This window comes from Pholis gunnellus, assembly GCF_910591455.1.
Source record: "Pholis gunnellus genome assembly, chromosome: 16".
NCBI classification, from domain to species: domain Eukaryota; kingdom Metazoa; phylum Chordata; class Actinopteri; order Perciformes; family Pholidae; genus Pholis; species Pholis gunnellus.
The window spans coordinates 14,598,382-14,617,915 of NC_136543.1; the positions used below are offsets into that span (position 1 = coordinate 14,598,382).

The window sequence follows — 19,534 nt, forward strand, 5'->3', positions numbered from 1 at the left end:
CTGAAAACAGTCTAATGAAGTTCCCCGTGTTTGTGTTAATTAAACTAGTCAATGAGAACAAACACCATTCTCTCTGAGTTGCTAAGAATTCACTGCTCCCTGGAAATCCCTTGTTGCGGTCCTCTTCGATGTTTACCTTTACTCACACTATGTTAGATGTTTAATTTGCAATTCTGAACTGTAAACATTAGGCTGAATTTAAACAATCCAGTATTGTGACACCAGTGACCCTGAAGCCTTTTTGTTAACCGAATGTTTTTTCTTTCATTTGTCTATATAGGCCACTGACTCTTTGACATTGATGTATGTGGATTATGTAGTGAACTACAAAATGTAAACCAGCACAATTGATCACGCTGTTTTAACCATTAACCCACATAGTGATTACTCTTTTTGTCAATAACAAAGTCAAACATGCTCAGGACCATTAACCCCGGGTGTGGTACTCTACCAGGTCATGGTCTCATTGCACTTTCACTACTAGGCCATTATGTTTGAATAGCCCATGTCTTCTATCCATGACAGCATTATTGAACAAATGCAACTCGGTATCTTAAAAATACAATAATATATCGTTAACTTTGGAATAAATGGATGGCTTTCATTGGTGAGTTGGTTTTTTTTGACGATGCCATGGTGGGTAAGGTCAGCACTGGAGCTACGCCATACTGTATGAAGCACCACACATGTTGTTAGGTTCTGGACACTCACACACTTAAGAAAAGATCATGACTTTGGTTAAATATTAAGCTCTAACACATCTTGTCTCATGCTTCAAGTCAGCATTTGCTTTTTCAATATGTAATTATAAGCGAGTGCTTTGAGTTGCTTAAATATTACCATCAAATGTTACCTGGACAGGATGTTGTTGGGACAATTAATTGAATATCTTGACAGTGGGTGACACTTTGTGTAGGCAGTGAACGCTTTGTACTTACGTAGAAGTTGGATTTACATACTCGCTTATTATGATGCGATGAGCTTTTGAGCCTGTCACATGGTCTTCATCAGCAGATTCATTTTGCTCAGTATTGTCTGTATTATTATTCTGAGCACTTTTAAGACTTCCCCATGACAAGTGAGCAAACAGTGTATGCGGATGAAGACCGTGTGAAATGGTTAACATCTCCAAATAAGTGAGTAAGTTGACATTGAGTGGAGATTGATTTGTCAAGTGTTGCATTGTTTGGTTGATTCTGTAGCCTTAATTTCCTCGAGATTGTATTTGCTGATTCAGATTAATCTCACATCATTTTTAAGAGCCAGATTTGACAGATTAATCTTCGACAGAGCAAATGGCTTTCATATAAGATTTGAATTTGTCATCACAGTGGGTCTCCCTGTCCACTGTGACAACAAGATGGATGACAGAAAATCCTGGTCAGGGCAGATTCCCCCTCGAGATTACATTACATTATAGGTTATCCAGTTCTAGAGGCGTACTCTCCAGTGACCGAAGCACACAATGGGACCGCAGTTTCACAGGAGTGTGTTGGACATTTTGTAACTTATCAAACTACCGCTTTCCGTCAGGGTAGAAGAGGAACAAAGCTCGGCAAAGTCAATTAACTAGCCGGCAGATTACAGCTGCAATCAAATTAAATTCACAGACGCTCGAAGTCAGACAGCCAAACAGAATATAAAGTGGCAAGATGCCGGCGATGTCTATCAACCAAACATATACTCAAACTGGGTGGAATGTGGAAAACATCCAAATGTGTTTGCCGAGGATGAGGTAATATGTTTGCAGACACGCACAGTGGGGAGCGCACACAGAGGCTTTGACACACAAACACTCATGCTTACCAAGACCTATAGTTAAAGTGACATACACTGAAACGCAAGCAACAAAACAAGACTGCTCCAGTTATAATAACTGATTATTTCTGTCTATAGTAACTGATTCTGTCTTAACCAGCCAGGAGCATCATTGAGCAGAAAGTCTGTCTATTTTTAAAGCTTCACTCGGCTATTCCTGCTCTTTCAAACTGACAAGGAAATACATGATGTACGTTGGTTGTTTACATTTCAGCTATGCAGAGACTTGACCGTTTTCATTATAAACAGCCTTAGGTCATCACAACATGCTGTTTCGGTGCACAGATGCTGTTCGGAGAGGCTGTGATGCTGTGAAGCGAAGCCAGCTGGTGCGCGTCAATTAAATCTGGTGGTCACATATGGAATGTATCATCTATACATTTATGTATTTACTTTATGTACAGCATGGGTACATAAGCACATACAAGGACAGGAACGGACATCGATGTGGCTTGTATACACAACGACTGTACAGTGTTGGTGTTTTTAATAATCCTCCACTCGCCTGTCTGTGCCGGGAAGCAGATCTTGACTGGTGCTAGGCGGGGAGCGTGCACTTAATATGGGCAGAGAACATGTCGTACAAAGCAGCCGTTTGTTTGCTGGAGAATATCACCTCTCTCAACCTGGCTGTCTCTCGAACTGAGCCACAGGCTTTGAGGTTGAGCGGGAGGCAGACAAGAGATGGCGAATGTATAGATAGCAATGTGGCGGAAGGGCAAACACGGCAGCAGCTGAACCAGACAGCAGGGGAAAAGTTCAGCTCGGAGACGGAAATAACTTTCAATCTATAACTTGTAAATGCAGACGATATTTATTGCACGCAGATGCACCCACATTCAATGAAGCGATCAAATACTGCATGTGTATCTTTCCCCCTTAATTGTTGTCATGCACACATGGGTAATGTATACTTACTTAGAGCTCAGAGGCTTACATCTCTAAAGCCTACTGTCATCCTATACAATTGTCAATGTGCATGTTTTTCAGCAGTCGTGGTCTATTTAGAAATCTGCAAGCAATTTCAGTGGTAGCTCCCGACCATTTGCGGTCTCTCTCAGCTGGCTAAGTTGGCCAACAGTTTGTGGCGCTCACAGTTCATCTCCGTATTTATGTGTGAGTCTTTATTTATTTATTTTGCCCCTAACAGTCCCATATGTCGGCACCATCTGCCCACCCAAATCGCTGCGCTCGTCATCCCTTCCTGTCTTCCCCCATGTGCCCGTCTCCTCAACCTAATCTCATTCATTTGCCTTGACGACTCGAATAGACAGTGTTATGTTTAGCTCTCATAAAAGTTTTACAAGGTTGGAAACTGGGAGATCAGGTTAGTTGAGGCAAAGAGGCGAGATGTTCACTATTTCAGATAATGTTTGGAGAAAATCCCTTTTTGTCTACCTTGAATCATCACTGAGTTATCTCCCCAAAGTCTTTCTCCTTCATTCTTCCGCTTTCTTTCACTAACTCTTCCATGGTAAATGGTGATGTTCAGCCCCTCTTTTCTATGTGGTTGCTGACCTTGCCTCTGGCTTCTCCGTGCTTTGACCCTCACTCTGCCTCAGTGTGGGATATCTGGCTAAAGCCCCACTGACGTACACACTAGACTGCATAGTGCAGCACTTGTGTATTTTACGCCCAATGCATTACAGATTGCCTCCATTAGATTGTATATGTGCCACTCCAGATGTGTCACTGATTCGATAGCTGCTGCTTTTCAGTCAGAAGAAATTGCCTTTTTGCTGCCAACTTTAAAATCATCATATTTTCACTGTCTAATAAGCAGAGTAGCAATACTTTCATACGAATGACAAAGCTCAAATGCATTACAGGCGGGCCGAAGAGCAATCTTAATTTAAAGCGTGCTTTAAAATATACACTTTAGATGGATGACAGTAAGATTTTGAAGGGTCGAGGGTCACCTAATCCTATTTCTAATCCCCAGTGGTCTTCAGCTTGATCGGGGATCAGTGGTTAAAGACACAGGCACCCCACCCTGCCCCCACTGCCCATCACTGCCATAGAGTATTAATGGCCTGGTGAGCAGCACAAGTAGCTCTAACATCCTCAATCTGACACGGTAGATTGAGGCTTGCTTTGGGCTCAGATTGATCTGGCACCGCTATCAGCTTTGGCACTGGCAAGTCTCAACCTTTAATGAAGTAAAACATCAAAGGCATATTCTGCACACTGCCAAACACTAGCTGGACACAAATCTGGCCAAAATGTCAAAACGACCGCGAGCAATAAGCAACTGCTTCAGTTTTCACCATTGTTTCCAAACTAATTAGGAATTTTTCCTCTTGTTTGCACACGTAGGCAAGACAATTGCATGCATGCATGTATTTATGTATCGAAACTATAGCTTAACAAATGACAAGCTGAACTGAGTGTGTTTTGTTGTTAGTAAAGCTAGTTAGCTTATGGCAACAGGTGGGAGTCCCACAGTGTGTTTAGCTAACAGAGCTAACAGCTATCAGAACGAAACACACAGCAGGACCGACTATTTCTGCTCAGAGGTAGCAATAAACAGTCAACTTGAAGCGTTACACAGTGAACCGCACTTTAGCTGCAGGGAGCTGGAGCAGACAGCTGCATAGATAAAAATGAGTGAGAAGTGTGAGCGAAAAATGCATCTGATATGCATGATAGTGTAGATAGGGGGAATTGTTTGTGTTCATTCAATCAAACATTACAGCAGTGGACATTGCAGACACACCTGGGGGAGCTCTTTACTCTACTGAATGCACTTTTGGAGTTGGCTATAGAAAACAGATGGATGCTATATAGAGTGTGATCCCTTAAGAGACAGCAAGCAGTTCAGTCTAAAAAAAAAGAGGCAGCATGTACCGGATAATGCAGTGCCTGTCACAAGTGCATTATACAAGACCAACTGATGGGCTAAAACATATATTTTGTCTTTGTAGGCTTTACCTATTGCGGAAAATAATTATGTTTTCCCCCATCTAAGATTGAAATGACATGTAATAATCTACCACCTTACACAATATCCACCTGTGCAGATTTCCTCATCCCTCCCCGTCGTCACACGCTTGCACAGAAGCACACACACACTAACACACTTAACAGCATAGCCATCAGGAAGAAGAGGGGGGTGGAGGGCTGATCGAGCTTGCTCCACTTTCCCATCTGACAGAGCAGAAGGGATCAAGACTGTGTCAAACAGAGAGTCAGCTCGACAAGAGGGAGTCGGCCAGTAGGGCTTATGTGGGCTCTACCTCCATTGGGCATTACAGACGTGGACAGGCTCTCAGCTCATTTCCCCCAGCTATCACAACAGTCCTTAGAGAGCGCTTTAACATGGTAGCTTCGGTTCTCAGTGCGGAATGCCCGGGTTCTTCTTGAGAGCAGTTGGATTGAAGGTACTTTTTTTAGCTTTAAGTAGCTGTTTCTTGTTGAGATCAGTTCTAACTGGTGTTACGTACAAATCAGAACTTTAGATATGACTTTTCTTTCCACCACTGGACTTCATGGATAAGTGTGGGCGGTGTGCTCCTAAAAAAAGTTCTCTTTTTCAGTTTGGGTGATAAAAAGTAGATTAGGAATATTGGGTTACGTTTTGTTTTTTTTACTTCATGCATTATTGTATTGATTCCATCCCCATGTGACCAGTGGGAGTGGGATGGTGCACTGGATCTTACCGTACAGCCAGGGATAGCCTTTAACACTTCCCTTGGTCGAAGATGATGTTAGCATTTGTAGCGATTAGTATTTGAAGTTTAGATTAAAAGGAAAAAGAAGACTTGCTCTCTGCTGTCAGTTGGAATACATTGCCCACTACTGGACCATGGCAGTTTAAGAACCACTGGGTAAGTTCCATCGATAACCCCTTAAAATCTATTTTAGGTCATTTTGAGGCTGTTGTGTAAAGGTCCTCTAACTGATTATGCTTTGCAAAATAGACTCTTACAAGAGCTTATTTATACCAAAGTCAAGTGCTGTATCTGCCTTATGCTTATCTTGTTTGCTTGCACATTATCCTCTTTCCTCTCATGCAGCTGGAAGTAGGCTGAGAGGGCACTGTGTTAATGTTTCGTGGGTTTCAGAGTTGTCTCTTTGGCCTTAAGAGTCCTCTTTGACCCCCTGACAAAACGCTGAGTTTCAGAAAAGCCCACCACATTGTATGTGAGATGTAACATTTTAAAACGTCAGGTTGCAATGCCAATACAAAAAAAAGAAACATGTTGTTTTTGGAATCAGAATAAAATAAAACATTTTCAGCATTTTACACCATTTTCACCCTTCCTTTAGAGCCCTGCTGCTGTCCATGTTTACAGCGAATGCAGGCCATTAATAGTTGTGGCAAAAAACCTGTATCTTTGCTTTTCCAGTCTGCTCACTAGCTTGCACACCAGGAAGAAACATAATCCCAGGAAAGAAGCTTATAAATTAGCCAATGGCCATGCCAGACAGCAGATTGGGGTGGTGGAGGTCAATGACAAAGCATCATCCTTACACGAGAATCACGTAAGAAGCGTGAAGAAGGGTTTTGTATGACAGTCTGACAGAGTAGGGTAGAGTTAAGCAACGACATTGCATTTGACTCTATTCCCGTCTCGATTTTAAAGTAAGGGATCTGGAAATGAATGACTGTGGAGATTTAGTGGTGTTGTGAACTACTTGAATATCCTATATAAATATCGCTTAGCGTTGTGATGTCTCCTCCCTTCGTTTTCACAACAGTGCATGTATTCTGATGAGAGATGTCTGATTGACATTCACCCCTTAATCATTCCATAACACATGGGATTCACATCAATAAATGTCTCATGTTTGAGTAACCACAACAGACAACATTTAGAAATGTAAGCTGTGCAGTCTTGCACATCAAAATTGCAGCGGGCGTCAGATAATCTCACAGCATGTTCTTGTGGTTATAAGACCCATCTTTACATCAGTTAGAGTAATACAGAAAAGCTTAGTTACTACAGAGTTAATATCTAGGGCAAAAATATTCATGCATCATACATGAACTGAAACGCAAACACAGGCCTACATTGTGACAAATACTGTGTGAATGTGGGCTGGTCGGTCCTGCATAATAGGTGATATGAAGGGTTGAGTAAGTACAGATGATTTGTGTCGTGTGAAGATTTGCTTCAGTGCTTTCTAGCTGTATTGAGAGTAAAAGGGCAATGTGCACTGCCTCTGGTGAATGTGCATTCTGGCTCCCTGGCGGTCGGGGATGTAATGTCTACTGGAATAGATTCCATCAACCGGAATAGTTTTTCTTCCACACTTTTTTTCTCCATTTCTTTCTGTGGCTTCAATCAGGACAGTAAACCCTGGCATGTATTCACACAGGCACAGAGCTACACAATGATAAGCAAATCTGTCAAAAATTATTAAGATGAAATACCACTGTTTTTTAAATTTGAAAAACAAAAAGTTTCAGTACAATTTAGACATGTCAACATGTTCTGGGTCGCCCAGTGCACAGTTATGGTAAACAAGTGGTTGGCTTTAAATACCTACGTAAACTAAGGTAACTTCTGAATAACTCAATGCTTTTGAACACTGGTCTCCTGGCTAAAAGTCTTGTGGTTGTGGTGATCTCTCCCACGCAGCGTGTGTGTGTGTGTTTTTTTGGTCTTTATACCACGTCATCATTCTGCCTGCTGCTGTCCAATATGTAAACCTTTTCAGGGTTTACTCTTATTTCTAGCTGATGAAGTCAATAGGCCTTTTTTCACAGCAGACCTTTTGACAGTAGGAAAAGCACAGGTGTCACTAAAAGCATTAACTCCGGCTCCGTTCTTCTGTCTGAGTTCCCAGTAAGTCATGACAGTGTGCCATAGAGCCAGCATGCACAACAGGAGCCTGAAACTCAAGCAACTAAAATGGAACACAGCCATAATGTATCTGATAATTAACACCTGTGCTTTTATTGAGACATGACAAAATGTCTTCTATGAAATTGACTTATTACATTTAGAAACCAGACTTCATACACCATTAATAATGAAAATGCTTTTCCAATATTAGGGAGATGCCAATCAAGCATAATCTAGACGTCTAATCAGGCAAATTGTGTGAAAATACCTGTGTGGGTGTACCAGTCGGGACTTAAAATACTGCATTTGTGCTGGAATATTACGATGTTTCAGCATGTATTTATTTAAAAGTTATATTCTTGCTTAATCTGTACAGAAAAGAATAGAGAAAAAAACGTGCACATGCTTGGTTGTCATTCTATTTTCGCCGTTAATGCTGACGTACAGTGACAAGTTTCAACCCCACGTGTCCACATGAGGCCACTTAACTTCGTGATCCTTTGACTCCCTCTTAGGTACAACAAGCCGGCTCCCTACCACTCGTCCTTCTGTCCATGACTCATTAACTCTCTGTTTGCAATGTGTGTCACCAACTCACACTCTGTTTTAGACAATGACCAGTCAAAGCTATGAATATTTTTTGAAACACATCAAAACATCAGGCTATACAGTATCTATGGTAATTTACTCAATGACTTCACAATATCATGCTTTGAATATTAAACCTGTTCCTACTGTCTTCTAAAGACTTCATAGCAATTTGACTTAAAAGTATTTTCTTCTTAATGAGGATAAGTTGTGTGATTTACATGCTGTGAATTTTTTGTTATAATCCATCCATGATTTCTTCGTCTCATTGCATTTGTCGCCGTTTGCCTTATCATTTCTCCATTTTTTGTTTTTTTTCTCCTTTGTTATAGCTTAGCTTGTCAGCTGATCACAAATACATGTTTGATGGCACATTTTGCCAGAAATGAGCAATACACAACAGAGCAATGGACACAGGGCCTGCAATTTAACGACTAAACTATCTTTTTTTGGCTACGGTCATCTCGTAAATCAGTTTTGACAGTGTATGCCAGCAGCTGTAATTAGCTGATAATGTTAATCCTTATTACGTCGATGACAGCTGTGTAGAACAACATTTTCTCATGTAAAACTGTTTCAAATGCTTAGCGGTGACAAGATCTTGAATATTGCCCACTTGCACCATCATCTCTTGTATCATAAGGCATGATGTCTGTGTTCTCTGTCCCTTCAATTATTGATGTCATCTTTGCCTGTTAAGAATAAAAGGCTGCTTTGGATGAGGGGCATTGGCAACACGTCACTATTTAGTTTACTAAGCAGATGGAGGCAGTGACTTTACGACCGTCCAGCTCAAATCTCTCCATCATGATAAGAATTCAATGCATGTTGAACCTTTTTTTTTTTATTATTAACAGGGTGCAATTGGCTTTCATAGCATTGCCCTTTCAGTCAAGGGTTCGTGCCAATTTATTCTCAGGAGACATAAAAGGTCAATTCATGCTGTTGTTCAGAAACTTTTTCCTATTTTTTTTTTAACAGCTGCAACATCATGCAAGCAGTTAAGGGAACACATTGGAAAGCATTGTAATATGCTACTGTGGAACCCTGTATTAGCGCACTGTTTTAAAATGATGTTTCACTGCTCTTGGTTTCATCACAAACACAGCATTGTTTTTAAAAAATATGCTAACTAACAGTGTGGCTGCAGGGATGACCCACCACGTTCATGTGAATTGTAATATCCTTGACCCCTTACCTATTTATCGTCGTTAGTTCAAAGGTTTAATACTTTGTTTTAGAACCAGAGCCCTGCAAAACCGATGTCCCTTCAGGCCTAACTGTAGATTGCGTTTGGTGCTAATTAGCACATTTTTGCATGCTAATTTGCTAAACTAAGATGCTGGACATTACACCTGCTAAACATCAGCATGTCATTGTGTATATATTAACATGCTACTATTAGCATTTAGCTCTGCTGTGTGCAGCCTCACAGAGTAGAGTGGATATGGCACTGGGTATTCTCCACGTGCACTGTTGGATAACTACCTGTCAAATTGAAGCCAACGCTAACATTCATCGTCAAAGTCAAGACCAAACAACAGATGCATTGATTATCGCAATGCTAGCAAACTGGGGTGCGCTATTTATATTTTCCCATCTTAACATTTTTGTTTGTTGATATCTTTGCAGCATACATTTGGGATCCGTGGCCTATAAACCAACTATACTGATATGTATACCTATGTGTACATCTGGTACCTGTTTTCCATGAAAAGAGGAGTCGACAGCGGCTCAAGGGTCATTCAAGTGCTATGATATAAGTCAAACAAAAGACATGTCCTTTTAATTCTTCCTCGCCAGCTCAGCCCATATGATAATGTAATACTTCTATGAGCCCAGCGGGGCCCACAGCAGAAGTGTCTATCTATAGCTGTAGTGGGCATGCGATAACAAAGTTAAACTTTGAAATACAACTGAGTAAAAGTCAAAGCTGGCTTTTTGCTGAAAGAAATCAATACCAACAATCAAATCTGATGCTCAATCAAGCTTGAAATGCAGCAGCCAAGACAAAGAGGTCACAGATAATGTGTGTTTCTGCGTGAGCGTTATCTTCAAACCCCCTGTTGTGAGCTGTCAGACAGTTTCTCATTACCCCAACTTCCTCTTTTCCGCCAGACTGGCACGGAATATTTGATGTGTGTGTCTTTGCATGTGGTTAGACCATTTGTGTCAGTAAATGAATTCCATGCATGCTTTCACATGTGCATCTAGTATACTATACATCAACTGACATGCATAATTCGGTATGCAACATATGCCCATGCAACACACAATCATTAATGCATGCTATGCACATGTACTCTGACTACACATGACGTGTAGTCAGAGTACATGTGGCAACGCTTTCCTGGTGTGAACGAAACCATTTGCATATACTTTACTTGACATCTCTTGGGAGTTCATGCACACAACTCACGTGTTTTCTATCCATGGATGCATTAACGCCGGATGAAACATTGTACATTTACTGGATTCCACATGTACATGTGTTTTTTTTATAGAGGAAATGTAAATGTAATGAAAAATTCCTCACAGAATGTACACACTTTGGAGGATTTCCTCATAAAAAGGTAACACGTGCACATATTCTCTCATTCACTCTGCTCTGTCTCTTTCGTTCTGAGACACACACACACACAGAAGCACACAAAGCCGTGCACCATGTTGCTACATGACAAGCTGAAGACTCCTTTTCCAATCTTCGGTCTTTGAAGTGTCACTGTGCACGTGATGATCATCAGGGAATTGTACTCACAAGTCATTACTGACATTATGAAATTAATTAATGTTGATACGTTCTTGTCATTTAGCCTCATACTGATCATATTTGAGTGGCCCGTCTTAGCAGAAATGTATTAGAGTGATGTATTGTACTGTGTTGAGTTTAACATGTTGTCCTTGGCGGGTGGTTAACCATTTGTTTGCATAATAAGATTGACTGTAGAAGAAACCACAATATGAGAGAAAAAGAAATGTGAGAGTCAAGGTACAGAAATAATTCAATTTTGGTTCATTTGATGTATACTTCATTTTTGATGAATAGATGGCAAGTAATAGCAAAATAATAACTTCTGGTTTTGCATCTAACTATCAAAATAAAGCCAAACGTTGCAAGAGTTAGTAATGCATTATTACTCATTGAAAATGAGGAAGGGAATACGTGCCCAGCATACGAGCACGAGCTGCTGATGACTGCAAGATGAAAATATAGAACAAACAAATAAAAAATATTCGTAGAGTAAAGATCCTTAATCACTTTTTCTTATGTGTTAAGTGTGTGGTTTGGATCGCATTTGCTTCATCATCAAACAATATCATCATATTTGATCATTTTACTTGTTGTGTCTCCCCATATTCCAGTTACATATACAGTCGGTTGCATCTAAGTCTAAAGAGGGCTTTATTATTAAGGATTTATTTTTTTTATTATTCTTAGAAGAGTGGTTTCTTGTTATCTTTTAATGTTAAACTATCTGTCTTTCTCTCATTTCTCCAAAGGCAGGGTAACACATAAAGTGTGCTTTAAGATACCATAAATACGAAAAGCAACAAGCCAGCTTACAATTTGTTATGAAATAAAACTGTCACTAAAGCCTTCCCTCAAGATGTAAACAGTGCTCAGATATACAATATTGCCAGTCAAAGCCCTTGTATTTTGTAATATGGTGAAGTCCATATAGGCAAGACTCATTTTTATTGTTATTTTACTGTTGAGGGTGCTCATTGCTATTAGCTTGAGAGGAGGTAATTAAGTTCTCCATTAAAGCATTTGTGGTGAAACAACAGTACGCCGTGCTGTCTGCAATAGCATACTATTTTATATTTTATGCTGTACAAGTCTTTCTATTGTAAGAAAAACAACATATAATCTGTATGAAACAAAACAAGATATTTTTTGTTTCCCAGATTTCTTTTCAAAATATGAGAACCTCCCAAAGAAATTACCTTTTTTATACTATTATTAAGTAGGTATATAAGTAAGTATTTCTGATTCATGTAGCCCCTGAAAGTTTCTACATGTCTTCAGTATTTCACTGGCATTAAATATTCAACAATCAAAATGAGAAAAAAAAAACATCTTTAGGTGTTTTTCATTAGAGTTAACTCTTAATCAGTTAATCAGTTGTCAAACAAACGCCAAATGTCATCAGATTCTCATTAAAATGTTGCTCAATCCTGACTGGTACATGGTAGTAATTGATATTACCTTTTTCATAACTGAGCCCCACCGGTGTCAAACCAGAGGGCAAATAGAAATCCAAAAATCTCTCATTTAAAAATTCCAAAACTGTTTTGGCAGAAAATAGTGTGTTCATGTAGGATCTCATTACTCATTGTAAGAATTGTATTCCTGCCTTATTGCCCATCAGTCATGGAGTTGGCCTTCTTTGCACCATCAAGACACCTCGGCTGCTCTCCCACAATGTTTCCATCTGTCTCTGCTAGCTAGAATATAAGTATATCCAGGCTTAAACATAAGGTTAATGTGCAGAGTGATCTGCCATGGTAATTAGTTCAGGTGGAATCTTATTGATCGACGGCCACATTCAACCTTGCATTGAGGGCAGTTAGAGGGAAGTGGAAGGGGTGGGGTGGGGTGGGGCGGGGGGAGGGGGGGGGGGATTCCGGGCACTCTCTTTTCCCAGTAATGTGTCAAAGCAATTGACCGTTTAGTGCAGAATAATCCCCATCCACCACTTAAGCCGCACTGGTCTTTGTTTACCGTTAGCTGATGTAACCCTCCTCATCCGTCCTCGAGGCCTCAAGTTATTTAGAGTATTGCTCCAAGAAAAGGGAGATGGGACAGAAAGAAAGAAGAGTAAGAACAAAGATGGGAAAGAAAGTGTTTAGGGTGCTAAACATGGAGAGAACTCACGTACGTGACAGATTTGTTTTGTGTCTAACAGTCACCGTTTATGTCCCTTCTGCCATTCCCTCTCCAACCCCCCCCTCCCATTTTCCCCACCTCCAGGGAAGCTGGCGCGGAAAACTGGGGCACAGAAGGCTGCCAAACGCTCGCGTCAACCACTGTCCACACCAAATGCCTGTGCAGCAGGATTTCCACCTACGCCGTGTTAGCGCAGCAAGCTAAAGACCCGGTGAGTCACCTATGCATATCCTGATGTACTCTGTGGGACTTGGGGGCTAACAAGGCAACGACTACCCGGGGCCAGGTCAGGAAGATGATGAGATGGCTTTACTGTATGATACAACAGGCTGCTAAGGCTGTCATTTATTCTCTTTATATGGCTGTCTTACTTCATAACAAGCACCTTTCCTTACACCGCTGCCAAGAAAACAGAGCCGTCAATGTTTAACGCTGTCACAGTACAAGAAGCAGTTTTGATCAGTGTGCCTTTGCTTGTCTAATTTGTATGTTGATCGGCAGTCACACCACATTTTTACAACTTTTTTTTTTGCGTTAAACTTAGTTAAAGGTCAGGTTGTTCCGCGAGCTACTTCTATGCGATGGAAGAGAGAGAGCGAGAGGAGGCATCAAGAGAAAGACACTGTTATTGTGTCTGTGCTTGATTGTGCCTGCAGTACTAAAAAACCTGCGCTTCTATAAATAGTTCAGCCGGCTCACCGTGTGTGTTTGACATGATTAAAGAAGGCTTTTTAGCAGTTCAGGGTAATGTCTGTTCTGATACAGTGACCCTTCTCCTGTATTTGCGCTAATGGACATCCAAGAACCTGACAGCTTTTAGTTCACCTTCATCACAGACACCCTCTTCCTCCAACAGACCCTACTTCATTGATGTCTTCCCATCAGTTTCCCTCTCCTCCTCCTCTTCCCTTCACAGTCCTTGTTAACACTTTCAGTTGTTTTTCTCATTTCTTGCCACAGCTCCTGAACCGCTATGGTCACAACAGGTTCCCTTTAGCTTTGGCTGTTAATTTCTCTATGCTTGCTTGCACATAATGCCCATGAGGATAGTGATTGCGTTAAATAGCTAGAGGGCACTCGGAGAGCCATGCCCTATCTCGCAATTGTAATGAAAGTGAAAAATAATCAGTGCATCCGCTCCGTGATTCAGATCCACTCCAAACGTATTTTTTTTCTTCCTCGGCCGCTGGTACACTCCTCAACCAGGTTTCATGAAAATCGGACCAGCACTCTTTCTGTAATACTGCTGACAAACGTCAGCGTAATGGAGTTTATCTGAATTTTTTGGCACACTCTTTAATCTATGGGAGATCTTTTTGTGATTTGCTCTTACTTAATGGTTAGGTATGACAATGGAGCCGGCTAGGCAGATCCCCAGAAACCACTGAAGGGTTACTCCAGGTGTCACATAAATGGAAAATCATTGTGAAGAATGATGGATTTTGGGAAAGAGATGTTCAACCAAACAGAAAAGGCAGACTTGTGACAGGGAAAAATAAGAGCGAGAGAGAGAGAGAGTAAAAGAGAGACAGAGATGCTCTTAAGTAGTGATGCATTAACAACCAGTCTCCCAGAGACAAAGCTGACGGCTTATGTGAACATCTATTCCTTTGTAACCTTTTCAGTGTAAAACATTGCATTCATATAGCATTCACTGGTGCAGTGCTTTTACCCGTTGCTGTTACTTTACTGTTAAGACTGTCTTGGCCCTGAACATACACTCTGCATCAAATATAAAATGGTGTCTCCTCACTGTTAAGGTACATATAAAATAATTTGAAGAACTAAAATTGGATGTTTTGCACCAAATATGCACTATAGGAGTCATAGTGAACTTCACCTTGTGTTATTTGTATTTGCTTGTACAGCTTTATCAAAAAACTATATTTTAACAATCTCTCTTTCTGAGACTTTCATGCCCATCCATGCCATGAAAGTTACCTAACTGTAACTGACTTAACATTTCCAGAAACAAAAAGAATGGGACATTTACTTCCAAAACCAAGGGCGGCAGAAATGCAGTAGCTCCTCCAACTTCACAACTTTTTGTGATAGGTGTCGTTTTTCTCCATATGGTTATTTTCATACAGCATTCTGTCTCTTTAAATTCATTTTGATCGGTCAAATACTTGAGTGGTCAGTGTGCAAAACATGCATGCAGCTTCTTCATCGTTCATCTTTCATGTCCAGGTGTTAAGTCCAAAACAAATGGTATACACTTTGTTTCACGAGGGCTCGCAACAACTCAACATGTTATACTCTTTCTAAATGTGATCAAGAATCTTATTAAAAGGGAGCATTGTAATTAATCCTTGTGAAACAGAAAGTACTTAAGCGATGTCAAATAGGTCCCACAGTAGGGATATATTACAGGTCGCAGGTTATGGAGTTATCCTAGTGACCGCTTCCTTGAACTTTTGCTTGGATTGTCATTTTATACAAACTTAGATGATTTTGTTGCACCTTGCTTGTGTCAACAGTAATACAGCTGAGAGGCTGACACTGAGTGTACTTTTGAATTGTAGAGGCCAATGCTTAAGGTGCTGAATATACTTTTACATTGGATATAAACCTCCAATGTTCAGTTGGCTTGTAAACCAGCGATCTCAATACCATATTGTAGGAGTTATTATTTTATTTCGTTTGCCTCTGCCCCTGGACATTCCATAGCCTTTCTTTTTTTATTGAGTGTAAAGAGGGTCAGAATAAGGTGATGGCCTTCAGGGGAATGACTGCAGTTATTCATTATTTTGTCCCTCAAAGCGTGAATTACTTCACAGAGGTCTGGAACCTATTACAGAACTAGGGGAGACATTAATTCCCATTATATGGAAAAACACGATGGCTGTGACCTATGCTCCGTATGGGCCATTCCAGCCGCTATTTCTGGTTCCCGTGACTCCTCCTTCAACTGAACAATATTGGCTTTTGCCGTTTCCACAGCAAGCAGGTCGGCCGTGTTTGGTAAAAGAGGGCTTGGAGAGAAAACAAATTGACTTTTTTGTAATATCTGTGAAGAGCGTGTTAGTCATTAGTGATTCACCATTCGGCCCCCCATTACCCAGTGCCGAGGACCGGAAGGTATGGGTCAGTCTGTTTGTGTCCGTGGCTTTCAGTCAAGAGCTGTTGTGGCCAGCGCTCAGTGCACTTTGTTGCTTCAGGGTCCATCACAGTTTTTTATTACACCGGACATTGGATTCTATAAAGGACGAGGGACAGACCCAGTCACATCCACACACGCAAACACGGACAAGTATGGATGTTTTCACTTTTATACACCCTCGCACACACAGTGCGCGCACGCACAACAATGTAGACACTCAAACACACACTCTATGCACTATGCTTTGTCCAGGCTGTGTGGCTGTTGGAGCACTGCTGAGTATCAGCAGCCCAGCTCTGACAGCTTATCCTGGGCCATGGCGCTAGGGACATGGGGGGTTGAGGATTAACCTCCATGTTTAATAGAAAAGGGAGGGAGGGGGGGGAGAGAAAGAGATGGGGGGGATTTAGAAGCAGCACTGCCATTACAGGCAGTTTACAGTGGAGCGAGGGATAGCCAGTTAATCCTGTTTACTTTCTGTAGCCTCTGAGATTTCCGCGTGTGTAGCCTATACACATATTATGTGTGTGTATCCTGCTGTGTGTCTGTAGAGAGACCTTCACTATCAGACACAAGACAGAGGTTGTTACTTTGGGGAAACGGAGGAGAGAGAGGGAGAAAGAGGAGTTGATTGAGAGAGGTCACAAGGCCATACTATAAACCAAGCCACTTAATTCCCAAAATGACTAGAGCGGGAACACCAACCCTATGGATATGTCTGTACTCATTGCCTTCAGCGGCACTATAGGGATCATGGGATTTGGAGTAGCAGGAGGTATTGGCTTTATAAAAGGCAGTTTAACATTCACTGCCCCAAGTTAATCAATGAGTTATACCTCTTCAGTTCAGTTTTGTCAGCATATATGACCGCTGTCCTGGTTGTGGACCACAGTTTTCAGACGCGTCTCCCAAACTTGTTTTCATAGTTACAGTGGGATTCATGGCTTGTGCTTGCCTAAGCAGGTAACCAGAAATGCGAGGGAGAAGGTCAGTGAGTCAAACAGCACCTGAGACCTTGATCCAGTCAGTGTGGATGAGTACACAAACACACACATATGCACACACATTGGCTAGGAGGTGGAGAGAGGGTGCCTTCTGTATTTCCATAGCTCATTTATAAGGCAATTACTGCATCAAAGCAAGAACAATATGTGAAGTGATCGCTGCCTCCGCTGTAAAAGATTGCTCACAGCTTCTTTTACATGCCAGGCTAATACTGCTTTTGGCTGAGATGATTGGGTCTACTCGAGTCTGTTTCCTCGCTGTCATTAGCGCTCACCAGCGACTAATCAGAATCAAAATATCACACAGCTGAGTCTATTATTTCGAAAAGGATGCTCAAAGTGCCTGATTTGAATGTGGATGGACGACAGCGATGATTCAAGCGGCGCAGGATGGCTGCTCATATTTTAAGTTATTATATAGATTAACTGCAGAAAGTGTTCAAACGGACAACAAGCGCTGCCCTAGATGAAGCAACACTACAAGGTTACAGTATGCAAATACCTTGCACTTGTCAACTGTAATTGAAAGATGAGGGTTGCTAAAATTTATGAGAGGCTCGTTGTGGAATTGCATTAGAATCTTTGGATCCCTCGTCGCATAAATTGAAGGTTAGTTAGTGACGAGGGAGATGATGGGAGGGTATACAAGTGAAAATATCTAGTTTTTCTCTGGCTGACGATGCTTAATGGCTGACCCTTGGAGTGATAGATTTGATTAGATGTATAATTAGATCCTTAAAAACGTGTTGCTTTTGACACAGCCCAAGAATCACTATTTCCAAGTATAACCAGTGGGTCATTAACAAAGTTGGGCTTTTATTTTGATCTAGACATCATTTTGTATTTCCTTGTTTTGTGTAGAGGGTCTTGTGTAGAGACAGTAGAGGGTGATATGTCCTTTTGGTGACCTCGTGATTAAAATTTGATCCGATTTGATCCGATTTGTGTGAACCAACAACACCTGTTATAGTGCATCTATGACTGGGCCAATGTGGTTTTAAAGAATTACTGTATCTTCCTACTGGCTTTCGTTTAGAACTTTGCTTTGCATAAGGCCAATGTTTTGTAGCTGATTTTGCTTCAACAAGCAGTGCCAAACTCAAATGTTTTTTAAAAAATACCTGAGGTTAAGGCCAGCACTTGATAGGATGACTTTACATTTTAAGTTACTCTGTCAGCTCTCCAGGTTGTCAAACACTGACAGGAGACGTATGGTTTGTCTTCAGGCCACTGAAGCCAGAGCCTGTCAAGTTAAACCCTTAAAGGTCTGCTGAATTGATTCAGCATATCGCAGGTATTATTTACCTAGTTCCATGACAGCAAAACAGGCAACTGAATAGCAGGAACACTAGATTAGAAAGATGGGGAGTTTTCTGCAGTGGCACAGTCTGCATGGGTGTACGAGTGTGGTTGTAGGCCTGTGCCTATGCCTGTATCTGCGTGGGACTGCTGAATTTTGAAATCTTTTCAAGAATTATTCAGCATTTAATTTGCAATTTCACAGCCTACGTAAGTCATTAATCATGTGAGTCGTTAGTCCTGTGACTCACTCGCCACTTACTGGCCTTTTCTATGTGCTGGATAAGTAGCATACAACGCGACCCAAGTAGGTTTCTCTACAAAGAAATGATGCTTGATGATAGGGGAGAGTTAAAACCAAAGCAATGAGCTGAAACGCTCCATAGAGCTGACAGGAACTCTATAGGCAGAATGATATTTACCTGTTGGGTGGGTTGGAGGAAATCCCTTCACATGTCATGTCATTTGATCCACTGGCAATGTGAAAATGTTGAATATAGCAGCTTCAACCAAGGAGTTTTCAATGTATCCAGTACATTGGTTGTAACCAAATATCAGCAAAACTAATGACATTCCCACCAACCTCAGCAGTGCTTGTTAAATGCTAATTGGCTAAATTTGCACGCTAAAAAGATAAATTAAGCCGGGGAACATGATGAGCATTATCCCTGCTCAATATCAGCCATTTCAATCGGTTTAATAATGGTCATTTTAGCTGTATTCTGAGGCAATGATGAAAAGCCCTATTGTGCCTTTTTGGTGAGTTCACAATAGAGTTCCTAAGAAAAATGAGAATACTGTATTACACCACATCACATGAATAGAGTGGCGATGAGTACACAAAGATACACGCTTATTGCACGCTGTCAAATAGAGCATTGCAAGTGTTCTTACTCTCATACTCCTCATAAAAGATGCATATTTGCAGTACTACTTGGAAACAAGCGCGGCTTTCTGTAATCTCAGCATTGTACATCTTCATGATCTCCCTGGAAGAGTTTATGGAAAATTAGTACTGAGGAGAATTGGAGAGACCCAC

The 19,534-nt window shown here is 41.1% G+C and overlaps 1 protein-coding gene across 1 annotated transcript in view; it reads left to right on the forward strand.

Moving 5' to 3' along the window:
* The window catches only part of adgrb2 (adhesion G protein-coupled receptor B2), a gene marked incomplete at both ends in the record, with an annotated part of 128,796 nt that overhangs the window by 64,638 nt on the left and 44,624 nt on the right, over positions 1 to 19,534 (forward strand). Inside the window, one exon of the mRNA XM_079176373.1 lies at positions 13,174 to 13,300. Within this exon, the coding sequence (XP_079032499.1) occupies positions 13,174 to 13,300 (127 nt within the window). The remainder of the gene's footprint in view (positions 1 to 13,173; positions 13,301 to 19,534) is intronic.